At 55.2% G+C, this 12,720-nt stretch overlaps 1 protein-coding gene across 2 annotated transcripts in view; it reads left to right on the top strand.

Moving 5' to 3' along the window:
• The window catches only part of LOC133358673 (glutamine-rich protein 2-like), a 64,684-nt gene that overhangs the window by 47,244 nt on the left and 4,720 nt on the right, over positions 1 to 12,720 (top strand). The window contains exons 12-15 of one of the 2 annotated variants that reach the window (XM_061577089.1): positions 1,495 to 1,554; positions 3,128 to 3,305; positions 3,947 to 4,037; positions 11,766 to 11,919. In XM_061577089.1, coding sequence (XP_061433073.1) covers positions 1,495 to 1,554; positions 3,128 to 3,305; positions 3,947 to 4,037; positions 11,766 to 11,919 — 483 coding nt within the window. The remainder of the gene's footprint in view (positions 1 to 1,494; positions 1,555 to 3,127; positions 3,306 to 3,946; positions 4,038 to 11,765; positions 11,920 to 12,720) is intronic. The other variant, XM_061577090.1, reaches the window with a different exon arrangement.

Here is a 12,720-nt window from a genome sequence, read left to right as displayed (position 1 = left end):
CTCACCCACCCACTCACTCACTCACCCACTCACCCACTCACTCACTCACCCACCCACCCACCCACTCACTCACCCACCCACCCACCCACTCACCCACTCACTCACTCACCCATTCACTCACCCGCTCACCCGCTCACCCGTTCACTCACCCACTCACTCACTCACTCACCCACCCACTCACTCAGTCACCCACTCACTCACTCACCCATTCACTCACCCATTCACTCACTCACTCACTCAGTCACCCACCCACCCACCCACGTATTAACAAGCTCGCTCACCCACCCACATATTCACACGCTCCACCACTCACTCCCACACTCACTCACCCACCCACGTATTCACATGCTCCCCCACTCCCACACTCACTCACCCACTCACCCACCCACTCACTCATTCACTCACCCACTCACTCACTCACTCACCCACTCACCCACTCACTCCCTCACTCACCCACCCACTCACTCGCTCACTCACTTACCCACTAACTCAATCACCCATTCACTCACTCACTCACTCACCCACTCCCACACTCACTCACCCACTCACCCACCCACTCACTCACTCACCCACTCACTCACTCACCCACTCACCCACTCACTCACTCACTCACCCACCCACTCACTCGCTCACTCACTTACCCACTAACTCAATCACCCATTCACTCACTCACTCACCCACTCACCCACTCACTCACTCGCTCACTCACTTACCCACTAACTCAATCACCCATTCACTCACTCACTCACTCACCCACTCACCCACCCACTCACTTACTCACCCACTCACTCACCCACTCACTCACTCACCCACCCACCCACTCACCACCCACTCACCCACTCACCCACTCACTCACCCACCCACTCACTCACCCACCCACACACTCACTCACCCACTCACTCACCCACTCACTCACTCACCCACTCACTCACCCATTCACTCACCCACTCACCCATTCACTCACCCGCTCACCCACTCACCCACTCACTCACCCACCCACTCACTCACTCACTCACCCACCCACTCACCCATTCACTCACCCACTCACTCACTCACCCACCCACTCACTCACCCACTCACTCACTCACCCATTCACTCACCCACTCAATCACCCACTCACTCACCCACTCACTCACTCACCCACTCACTCACCCACCCACCCACTCACCCACTCACTCACCCACTCACTCACTCACTCACCCACCCACCCACTCACCCACCCACTCACCCACTCACCCACTCACTCACTCACCCACTCACTCACTCACTCCCCCACTCACTCACCCACTCACCCACACCACAGAACGTGACAATGTGAGCGTTACAGCGTTCCCGCTAGAAAGCCCCACGACTTTGAGAAGACCAACGTTCGAAACTGAAACCGTCACATGCGCACACGCGTAACACACACAAATGCTCTCTCGCTGCACACCGCACTGCCCAGCTCGCGTTTAACATTCGCCACGTGCGTTTCGTCTCTTTCCTTTTTGCCAGGCGTCTGATCACCGTTGCAGTGGCGACATCAACGCAGAAGAACTCCCAGGGGCTTGCCAGGTGCTTATTCTTTCAGCGCTGGGGATGCCGCTTATCCAGCGGCGTGGAGAGGTTGGCCAATGGATGGTTTGGCTTAAATTGTTTTCCCCCTGTCGCTGTCTCGACGACTGGAATGTAAAAGTAAAAAAAAATGTTTTCAGCTGCAGCCGCAACGAATCACTCGCTCACTCGCTTACTCAGTGGTGGAGCCAGGATCTTCAGGTGTTTGGGGGGCGGGGGGGGTAACCCCTCCAGCAATGAAAAATGATAGAGGAGTTTCGATTTAAAGCTTTCGTGACTGCAGGGATTCATCTTGTTGGTTCTTTCGGTAAAGTCACGTAAAAGGCAGACAGACAGAGACAGACAGAGAGACAGACGGACAGAGAGACAGACAGACGGACAGAGAGACAAAGAGACAGACAGAGAGACAGACAGAGAGACAGAGAGGCAGACAGAGAGACAGACGGACAGAGACACAGACAGACAGACGGACAGAGAGACAGACAGACAGATGGACAGACGAGACACAGACACAGACAGAGAGACAGAAAGAGACAGAGAGACAGACAGAGAGACAGACAGAGAGACAGACGGACAGAGACACAGACAAACAGACGGACAGAGAGACAGACAGACAGACAGACGGACAGACGGACAGACGAGACACAGACAGACAGACAGATAGACGGACAGAGAGACAGACAGACAGACGGACAGACGAGACACAGACACAGACAGAGAGACAGACAGAGACAGAGAGACAGACAGAGAGACAGACAGAGAGACAGACGGACAGAGAGACAAAGAGACAGACAGAGAGACAGACAGAGAGACAGAGAGGCAGACAGAGAGACAGACGGACAGAGACACAGACAGACAGACGGACAGAGAGACAGACAGAGACAGAGAGACAGACAGATAGACAGACAGAGAGACAGACGGACAGAGACACAGACAGACAGACGGACAGAGAGACAGACAGACGGACAGACGAGACACAGACAGACAGACAGACAGAGAGACAGACAGACAGAGGGACAGACGGACAGAGAGACAGACAGAGACAGACAGAGACAGACAGAGAGACAGACGGACAGAGAGACAAACAGACATACAGAGAGAGAGATGGACAGAGAGACAGAGAGACGGACAGAGACAGAGAGACAGACAGAGACAGAGAGACAGATAGAAAGAGAAACAGACAGAGACACGGACAGACAGAGAGACGGAGACAGAGAGACAGACAGAGAGACAGACGAGACACAGACAGACAGACACACAGACACACACACAGACACACACACAGACACACACACAGACAGAGACAGACAGACAGACAGAGACACAGACAGACAGACAGACGGACAGACGAGACACAGACACACAGACACACAGACACACAGACAGACACACACACACACAGAGACAGACACACACACAGACAGACACACACACACACAGAGACACACACGCAGACACACACACACCCAGACAGACAGACACACACACAGAGAGACACACACACAGACACAGAGACAAACACAGAGAGACGCTTGTGAACAACGCTGTTCCCTCGCCCTGGCCGCTGCGTCAGCGTGCGGCTCCCGGCGGCTCCGACGTCGCTGTCCACACGGCCCTCGCTGAGGCCGTGCGGTGGTGTCCACACGATCCACGCGGTCCACTCGACGGGCGGCAAGCGTGTGGCACGCGTACCACCCCTCGGCCAGATGGTCCGTGCCGGCGAGGTGCCCGGCGTTCCAGCCTCCCGCACGGTCAGTGCCGAACCACTTTTTTTTTCTTTCTTCTAGATTTGAAGCTTTCGTGACTGCAGCAAGGATTCATATGCTTAGGTTTTTTTTCGGTAAAGTCACGTGGGTAAAAAATGTTTAATTAATAAAAGTAAGCTAAAATAAATAACAAGTAAAACCCTTAAAAACAAAGTTTTTCACTATAAATCCTTTATATGCGTGGCATCGGGGCGGCTAGAGTCCTCTCGTCCTCTGGCTTGAGATGGCTGCCACCTATGGTAATTAAATAATAATAAAAATTTCCCCTAATAAACAGTGTCAAATTTTGGAATTTTTTTTCACGAAAATGCATTGTCACGCACAACGAGTCTGTGTGACATCTTTCGACAGTATACTCTTAGTTCTTTCGGTAAAGTCACGTAGGTAAAAAATGAAATTAAAATTAATAAAAACGAATAAAAACAATAAAATCACGTCGTTTCGGAGGCAACACAAGCTTCCGTCTTCAGGTGAAACTGTCACAGCAAAATATCTGTATCAAGAAGCTTCAAATCTAGAATCTTTCGACAGCTGAGATTTGATGTTGGCACCATGTGACCCTCCCCCCCCTCCCTCCCGTTGCTAATCTGGAGCACACGTGTGCGCTCATGGTCCATGCGCTGCAGAAGGAGATCCACATTCTGGGACTGGACGGACATATCTACAGGGGGAGACTGGAGCGGTCGTCGTTCCTGCCGCCCATCCAGAGCCCGGAAGGTAAAGCTCACACAAACTCACTTTCAAGCGTTTTGCGACCGAGGCCGAACGCAGCTGTGCGCGAGCCAGCTCTGTCCCGTTGGCCGCTCCTGTCCTTCCGCCTATAACACGGGGTGCGTCAAAACTCCAGCGGAGATCGAGCCATATTTTTCTAAACTTTTAGGGCGAAGCAGAGGTCGCACACGGGTTTTGATTCCTTACCCGTACCCGGCCGCACCAGGGTCGCAAACGGGTACCCGTACCCGTACCCTACCCGATACCCGGCTACCTGTACCCGGCCGGGTATCGGGACGGGTACGGGTATCGGGTACCTGATTGCGACCTCTGGGATGAAGCCATGTTGCAGGCGTGGGTGGGTTGATTCTAGGAACTTGAATTGTGAGAAGAGACAAGACGTTGGGAAATGAGTGACAAACGGTGACTCACCAGTGAACTCAACAACATTAAACCACCCTTCTTGGTTCTTTCGGTAAAGTCACGTAGAAGGGAAATAATACAATGATAAAAATAAAACATAATAAAATAATTCTTGTGAGAATTATTTTATTATGTTTTATTTTTTTGATTATTATTTTATTATTTCCCTTCTATGTGATGACAAACGGTGACTCACCAGTGACTCACGGATTACCCGTACCCGTACCCGGCCGCACCAGGGTCGCAAACGGATACCCTTACCCGGCTGGGTACGGGTAGCCGGGTATCGGGTAGGGTACGGGTATTGGGTACCTGGTTGCGACCTCTGGGGCGAAGTTGCATTGCCGTTGGGAACCGGCGACGTTGATCAAAGGGTTAATGCATTGGGGCTCTGCGTGTCCGTGTGTAACGCGGGGTCACGGAAACTTTCTTAGACTTGATCCGAGAAAAACGGAACTCTGATAATTGTTTTTTTTACCCTTTAATCTGGCAACAAAACTGACACCTTTTTTTACGAGGAGTCATGTTTGCATAGACCACAATACCGCCAAAAGGCGTCATCTGGTCCAACACCATGTGAGACTAGGCTCTAAGGAAAGCTGTCTCGGGTGTGGACCAATCAACTTCAAGGACAGTGCATACATTTTCAGAGTTGTGTTTTTTGTTTGTATTATGACTGCGTCAATGCAAACATGACTCCTCGTTAAAAAAGGTGTCAGTTTTGTTGCCAGATAGAAGGGTAAAAAAACAATTATCATAATAATAGTTTTTTCAAGGCAAATGCAAGTTTAATTATAATAATAGCGTGTTTGTTTGTATGTTCACCACAAGGACTGGGTGTGGTAAATGCAGCAGTACTCGAATCCCTACAAAAGGTTTCTATTTGGCGTTTGAACATCTTAGGGGTTGTCCATAAATGACGTCACGCACCTAGGGGGGGGGGGCGGGGTCAGACATTTGTGACGATGTGTGACGAGGGGGGGGGGGGAAGGTGTTGGAGAAATGTGACGTCACATTAAAATGCACAACTTTAAATAAATATAGACAACACGTTCTACTTACACCATTGGAACTTCATTTGCCAGTAAAAAATATGATAATTGTTTTTTTACCCTTCTATCTGGCAACAAAACTGACACCTTTTTTTTACAAGGAGTCATGTTTGTATAGACCACAAAACCTGCAGTCATAATGCAAACAAAAAACACAACTCTGATAGTGAATGTGCACTGTCCTTGAAGTTGATTGGTCCACACCCGAGACAGCTTTCCTTAGAACCCATGTGAGACTAGGCTCTAAGGAAAGCTGTCTCTGGTGTGGACCAATCAACTTCAAGGACAGTGCATATATTATCAGAGTTATGTTTTTTGTTTGCATTATGACCGCAGGTATTGTGGTCTATGCAAATGTAGTGGTGGTATTGACGTGCGCCGGCAGTGATGGATCACGGGGCGCGGGGTTGGGCACGCGGTGTGGGCGTGGCATGGACGCGCGCGCCGGTGGTGAGGCGCGCTCACACAAGCTGGGAAAAGAGGATCGTAGCGAGTGCGCAGTGATTGGTCAGATAAGTGAGTACTCTCAGCGACGTCCGCAGGAGGGGTATAAAGGGGGACGCGCGAGAGCACTCGTGGTTGAGTGTTAACCAGTTGAAGACCGAAGACGGGGTGGAGGAGGTAGGGGCCCTGTGTGGCTCGGAGCCGAGACTGGGGGGACCGTAGTCCGACGCCCGTGTGGGTCGGGACGGTGGTACCCAGAGCCGAGACGGGCACCCCGGCTGGGTGTGTCCCGGAAGGCTACAGGGCGTAAGAGCCCGTGTCAGTACAGCTAAGTGGGTGTTGGTCACCCGTGTAGCTGAGTGGGTGTTGGTCACCCGTGTAGCTGAGTGGGTGTCCGTCACCCGTGTAGCTAAGTGGGTGTTGGTCACCCGTGTAACGAAGTCGTAGCTGAGTGGGTGTCCGTCACCCGTGTAGCTAAGTGGGTGTTGGTCACCCGTGTAACGAAGTCGTAGCTGAGTGGGTGTCCGTCACCCGTGTAGCTAAGTGGGTGTTGGTCACCCGTGTAACGAAGTAGGGTGTTAGTCATCCGTGTAACTACAAGTTGGTGAAAATAAAGAGTGTGCTACCCGTGAAGTCGTCTCCTGCCGAGTTACTACTTTACAACTGGCGTCAGAAGTAAACCTGTCTTCAAGGAGAATGGACACAAGGAAGACTTCTCGTTCCTACGTGCAAGACCGGGGAGACGACGACGTACCGGTGACACCACCCTCGGGAGGAGAGGACGAGGAGTTGCCGCCGATGCAGCACTTCGCGGAAATGGCCGATGCTCCGCCCGCCTCCGACACCAGCCTGCAGGACGCACACTCCCGCCTGGCGGAGTTGCTGCTCGCCGCCGCGGCGATCTTGGCAGAGATCTCCGTTCCAGCGGCCGGTGGAACGCCTGCGGGGTTGGAAGAGGCGGCGCGGCTGGAGTGTTCCCGCCATAAGGCGTTTCGCGCCAAAAGTTTGGGAGTTGGCGCCATTTTTGAGGGTCCGCCTCCGGTTGGCGGGAAACGCGGACACCACGTGGCCAGAGGTCTCCACACAGCGCAGCCCGCGTCATCGGCGAGCGCCGGAGCTCTCCATTTTGCGCCTGCAGAGGGAGCCGACATTTTCTACAACCACAGCAGCGCGCGGAAAAATCGTTCCAACGACGACGACGACGATCGAGTTCTCCAGCAACGATTGCCCGCGCTGTCGGTGTTCAAGGCGGACGGGGGCGACTGGGGAGCCTTCCAGCGACGGTTCATCGCGCATCAAGAAATGTCGGGGTGGTCCGACACCACGGCCCTGCGCGCGCTGCCAGCGATGCTCGACGACGACGCGCTTGCGGCCTTCACGTCTGCCCCGAGGTCGTCCCGCTCAACGCTCCAGGCCGCGCTGCACCTGTTGGCCAAGGTGTTCGGGCCGCCCTCGACCTGTCGCCACCAGTTCTACGATCGGCGGAAGGTGGTTGGAGAAACAACGCTCGCCTATCGCACGGCGCTGCTCGCCCTGGCGGATTCAGCTTTTCCCCGCATGGACAAGGAGGGGAAGGACGCCATGGTGACGGAGCAGCTGCTGGCGCTGGCTCACGGATTGGGAGTTCCCATTAAAACGGCGGACGAGATGGACATCTGCTCCCTGGGGATTGCCACGAGTATCCACGCTTACGAGGTCCTACAGCGGAAGCCGACGGTCGTCTGCGCATCGGTGGAGAACGGGGCACCGGCCGCCACGATCATCGGACCTCAGCCTGCTGTGCCTCGGGAGGAGGCCTTCGCTGGTTCGAGGCCGGGGGAGTGGAGACCGGGAGGTCGTTCGCCCACACGCTCCTCCCGCAAGCTGGAGCAACCGAAACCTACGACGTCCCTTGTCGTCTGCTACAACTGCGGCCTTCGGGGCCACGTCGCGGCCAGGTGCCGGGCCCCGCGTCAACGCACCGCGGGACCACGTCCGGACGACGACCAGGGACTCAAGACATCCCAACTGAACCCGGCAAGTCGCGGCACCTCACACGCTCGGTCCACACGCACGGCACGTTCGGGTCGCCGCTTAGCGGTGGGGGGACCGTGTATGGGCGCCGGGGGTTCGGTTCGGCGAGAGGGGTCCGCGTACGGCCCGAAGGCAGTCGAGTGGTCCGAATTGGCCCACAGGATTGTGGCTGCGTCGGCCGGGTCGTTCGTGGTAACGGGGTACATTGACGGGGTTGAGGTCCGGGTGCTCGTGGACACGGGTGCGTCGGCCACTATTATTTCGGACCTTATTTATAATATTCTTCCCGTACAATGTCGACCACTTCTGCCGGTGGACGTACCATTTTACGCGGCAAACGGGGGATCTTTGGGAATCATCGGCCAGATTCGGGCGAATATTTGTATTGGCGACATTAAATTGGCGGGTCCTATTTTTGTATCATCATCGTTGGCCGTTCCTTGTTTACTAGGCACGGACTTTCTGTCTAAAATGCCCATAAAAATTCTCATAGACCAGGCCTGCATTGAGCTTCCGTCGGGTCGGCGGGTTGAGTTTTTGAAGAGTCCAAATAAGATACGCACGGCTTGTGCGACGGTGCAGGCGCTGGCAACCCGGACTGTACGGGTGCCCCCGGGATCGCAAATGTTGGTACCCCTTCGGTTGAGAAAACAACTGGGGGCGGATGCGGGGGCGCAGGGAGTTCTATTGGGGCCGTCTAACAGGGCTAAAGGGGACCTCGGCTTAGCGGTGGCCCAGACCATGGTGAGGGGGGACAGTGAGCCGTTCGTTGTGGTCCTGAATACGGGGTCGCGGCCGGCCGTGATTACGCAGGGAACGGTGCTCGCTCACGCCGCGCCGCTACCCGTCGAGGAACAGCTCGTTGCTCACGCCGATTCACATGTCGATACGCATCCCCAAAGTGAGGAGGGGACGGAGTGGTTGGACGCGTTGTGTGCCGGGTCCAGTACCTTGTCCAGTGTGCAGTTGGGTGCATTGAGGGGCTTGCTGCTCGAGTTCGCTGACGTGTTTAGCAGGCACAAGTACGACATTGGCTGCACAGACCTGTTGCGCCACCACATAGAGACTGGGGACGCGGCCCCTATTCGACAGAATCCCTTCCGGCTCAGTCCAGCCGAGAAGGAGCATGTGCAGTCGGCAGTAAATGACATGTTGGCGGCCGACATCATTGCGCCCTCTTCCAGTCCGTGGGGTGCTCCTATCGTCTTGGTTAAAAAACAGGATGGATCCCTGCGGTTCTGTGTTGATTTCCGCCGCCTAAACAAAATATCAATGGCCGATGCGTATCCGCTCCCCAGGATGGATGAGTCGCTGGATGCCTTGGCAGGAGCACAGTTTTTTTCGACGCTCGATTTGCTTTCGGGATTTTGGCAATTGCCCCTCGATGACGAATCAAAACCTAAAACCGCTTTCCGGACACCGGGAGGCCTATTTGAGTTCAACCGATTGCCCATGGGTTTACATTCCGCTCCTGCCACGTTCCAGAGGCTCATGGAATTGGTTTTGGCAGGCCTTCAATGGGACACCTGTTTGATTTACCTCGATGATATCATCGTTTTCAGCCGAACTTTTGAGGAGCACCTCCAGCGACTGAGGGCAGTGTTTCTCAGGATGCGTTCCGCGAAGCTTAAATTTAAACCGGCTAAATGTTTTCTGCTTCGGGAATCGGTCAGGTATTTGGGCCATATCGTTAGCCGTTCGGGGATCTCGACGGACCCTGCTAAGACGCAATGCGTCGGCTCATGGCCAACACCGACCTCTGTTACTGAAGTCCGCAGCTTCATAGGATTTGCCTCCTATTACCGTCGTTTTGTCAAACAGTTTGCCACCATAGCCAGGCCCCTGCACGCCTTGACGGCTAAAGGGGTGCGGTTTCACTGGGGGCCGGAGGAGGAGGCCGCGTTCTGCTCCCTTCGTGACGCCTTGGTGCAGGCTCCCCCCTTGTGTTACCCCGATTTCACGCAACCGTTTGTGCTCGACACGGATGCCAGTAACACGGGTATCGGGGGAGTGCTCTCACAGGTGGTCGGGGGGGTCGAACGGGTGGTCGCCTACGGTAGCAGGGTTCTGTCCCCCGCGGAACAACGCTACTGCGTGACACGGCGTGAATTGCTGGCGATTGTGTTTTTTATACAGCAATTCAGGCCGTATCTGTATGGCCGTCACTTTACGGTTCGCACGGACCATGCGGCTCTCCAATACGCTATGCGGGTGGCGCAGCCATCCGGCCAATTGTCCCGATGGTTGGAGGTCCTTCAGGACTACCAATTCACGACGATTTACCGCAAGGGGTTGCGCCACTCGAACGCGGATGCATTGTCACGGTTGCCGACGCGTACGGAATGCGCATGTCAGTTGGGATCGGCGCGGTGTAAACCTTCTGTCGATGTCCCCGCGGAAGTGGTGCTAGCCGCCACGGATACTACGGGGGTCGACGCCCCCACGGGGAGGGACTCGCTGTTAGCATTGCCTCTCATCGAGTGGGGCCGTCTGCAAATGGCCGACAGCTCCCTACTCGCGCTACGTCGGAAGGTTAACGTTCCCGAGGGCGGGGAAACGCGGGTCGGTTCCTGGGTGTGCAGACAGGGCCTCTTGATGAAGTGGGACTCCATGTCCCGGCGTCACATGCTTGTGGTGCCGGTTGCTGTACGGGGTAAGGTCGTCCTGGCTGCCCATGAACGACTCATGCATCTGGGGTTTCATAAAACGCTCGCCCTCATTCAGCGAGACTACTATTGGCCTGGGATGGGCAGTGACGTGGCGAACATTCTTAAGGGGTGTGTAGGGTGCGCTAAAAGAAAACCGCCACAAATAGCGGCTAATCCACCGCTTCAATCCATTCAAGTTTCGCGCACGAACGAATTGGTCGCGCTAGACATCTTGGGGCCCTTTCCCACTACACCTCGGGGAAATAAGTTCCTGCTGGTTGGCGTAGAGTACTTCACCCGCTGGCCCATGGCGTGGCCACTCGCCAACCAGTCGGCTGCGGCAGTGGCGGACGCCTTTGTCCAAGGTTACGTTTTGGACAAAGGCGCCCCCGAACGCTTGCTGACGGACCAAGGGAAAAACTTTTCGAGTGTTTTGTTGCGCGAGGTGTGCGACCTGTTGGGTACAAAGAAAGTACGTACCTCCCCGTACCCCCCGCAGACTGACGGTATGGTTGAACGTCTGAACAGGACGATTACGTCTATGCTGTGCCAACAGGTATGCGACGACCAGGTGGATTGGGACTTACAGGTACCGGGGGTACTAGCGGCCTATCGGATGGCACCCCATGCGGCGACGGGGTTTTCTCCATTTTTTCTGATGTATGGGCGGGAGGCTGATCCGGCCATGGACGTCCAACTGGGGATTTCACAGCCACGTGCGAAATCAAAATTGGCAGACCACATTAAGTTTAACATCGCCAAATTGGCTGAGGCGCGAGAGGCTGCGAGATTGAATTCACACTCTCGGCAGATCGCGAACGAGCAATTGCGTGAACGGAAGGTGCATACGCACAATTGGGAACCGGGCGATAAGGCCTGGCTGCATTGTCCACACGCACCGTTGGCTACGTCCCCCAAACTGTTGAGACCATGGAGGGGACCGGTGGAAATTGTGCGGGTTGCACGACCCCAGAGTATACAGATTAAATGGGGAAAACGCCGTTGGTACGTGCACTCCTCCCGACTGAAACCCTACGCGGCGCCGCGTGACCCCGGGTTGTGCCGTGACGACCGAGCGTGTGATGTGACCGTCGACTCGGGGAGGGATGTGTCGCAGGCTGATCCTCACGTGTCTCCACCTGACCCACCCCCAGGTGTCTCGGACCTGACGGCTGTTGACCGTCGGGAACCGGAACCCCGCGGCTCGCACGGAGCCCCGATGCCTGGCCCATGCCCTCCTGAACTGCCGGCGCCGCCGGATGGCCAACTGCGTCCTGTGCCGTACGACGGTCCGGCAAGGCGGATTCGGTCAAGGACGCAACACTTTTCATGAAAAAAAAAAAAAAAAAAAAAAATTCTTTTTTTGTTAAAGCCCGACTTCGTTGCCGGCTTCCCCCTCTGCCGGGGTAATGTCCCGTTTAAGGGACGCTCGGACATTGGGACGCTGCATGAGTCGGAGAGAAAAGAAGAGAAAATGATTAAAGAAATTTTTTTTATTGTTACTCTTTCCGCATACACAGTATCGTTGCCATTCGCCGGATTGTGCATGTTGTTCTTGTTGCGGGTGTGGCGGTTGCTGGGTTTTGCGGATTGCGGTGTTCATGTTGTGTTGTTAGGGTTTGTGTTATGTTACGGGGCACACGTGGGGGTGAAGGGGTGTTGTATGTTTTATTAGCAGCCGGGTCGGCTGCGAGCTATGTGGTAGGGGGTGATGTAGTGGTGGTATTGACGTGCGCCGGCAGTGATGGATCACGGGGCGCGGGGTTGGGCACGCGGTGTGGGCGTGGCATGGACGCGCGCGCCGGTGGTGAGGCGCGCTCACACAAGCTGGGAAAAGAGGATCGTAGCGAGTGCGCAGTGATTGGTCAGATAAGTGAGTACTCTCAGCGACGTCCGCAGGAGGGGTATAAAGGGGGACGCGCGAGAGCACTCGTGGTTGAGTGTTAACCAGTTGAAGACCGAAGACGGGGTGGAGGAGGTAGGGGCCCTGTGTGGCTCGGAGCCGAGACTGGGGGGACCGTAGTCCGACGCCCGTGTGGGTCGGGACGGTGGTACCCAGAGCCGAGACGGGCACCCCGGCTGGGTGTGTCCCGGAAGGCTACAGGGCGT

The sequence above is a fragment of the Lethenteron reissneri genome, chromosome 63, assembly GCF_015708825.2.
Source record: "Lethenteron reissneri isolate LAM-NWPU_2019-01 chromosome 63, ASM1570882v1, whole genome shotgun sequence".
NCBI classification, from domain to species: Eukaryota; Metazoa; Chordata; class Hyperoartia; order Petromyzontiformes; family Petromyzontidae; genus Lethenteron; species Lethenteron reissneri.
Note: the sequence above shows the minus strand (reverse complement) of the source record. Positions and strands in the feature narration are given on the sequence as shown.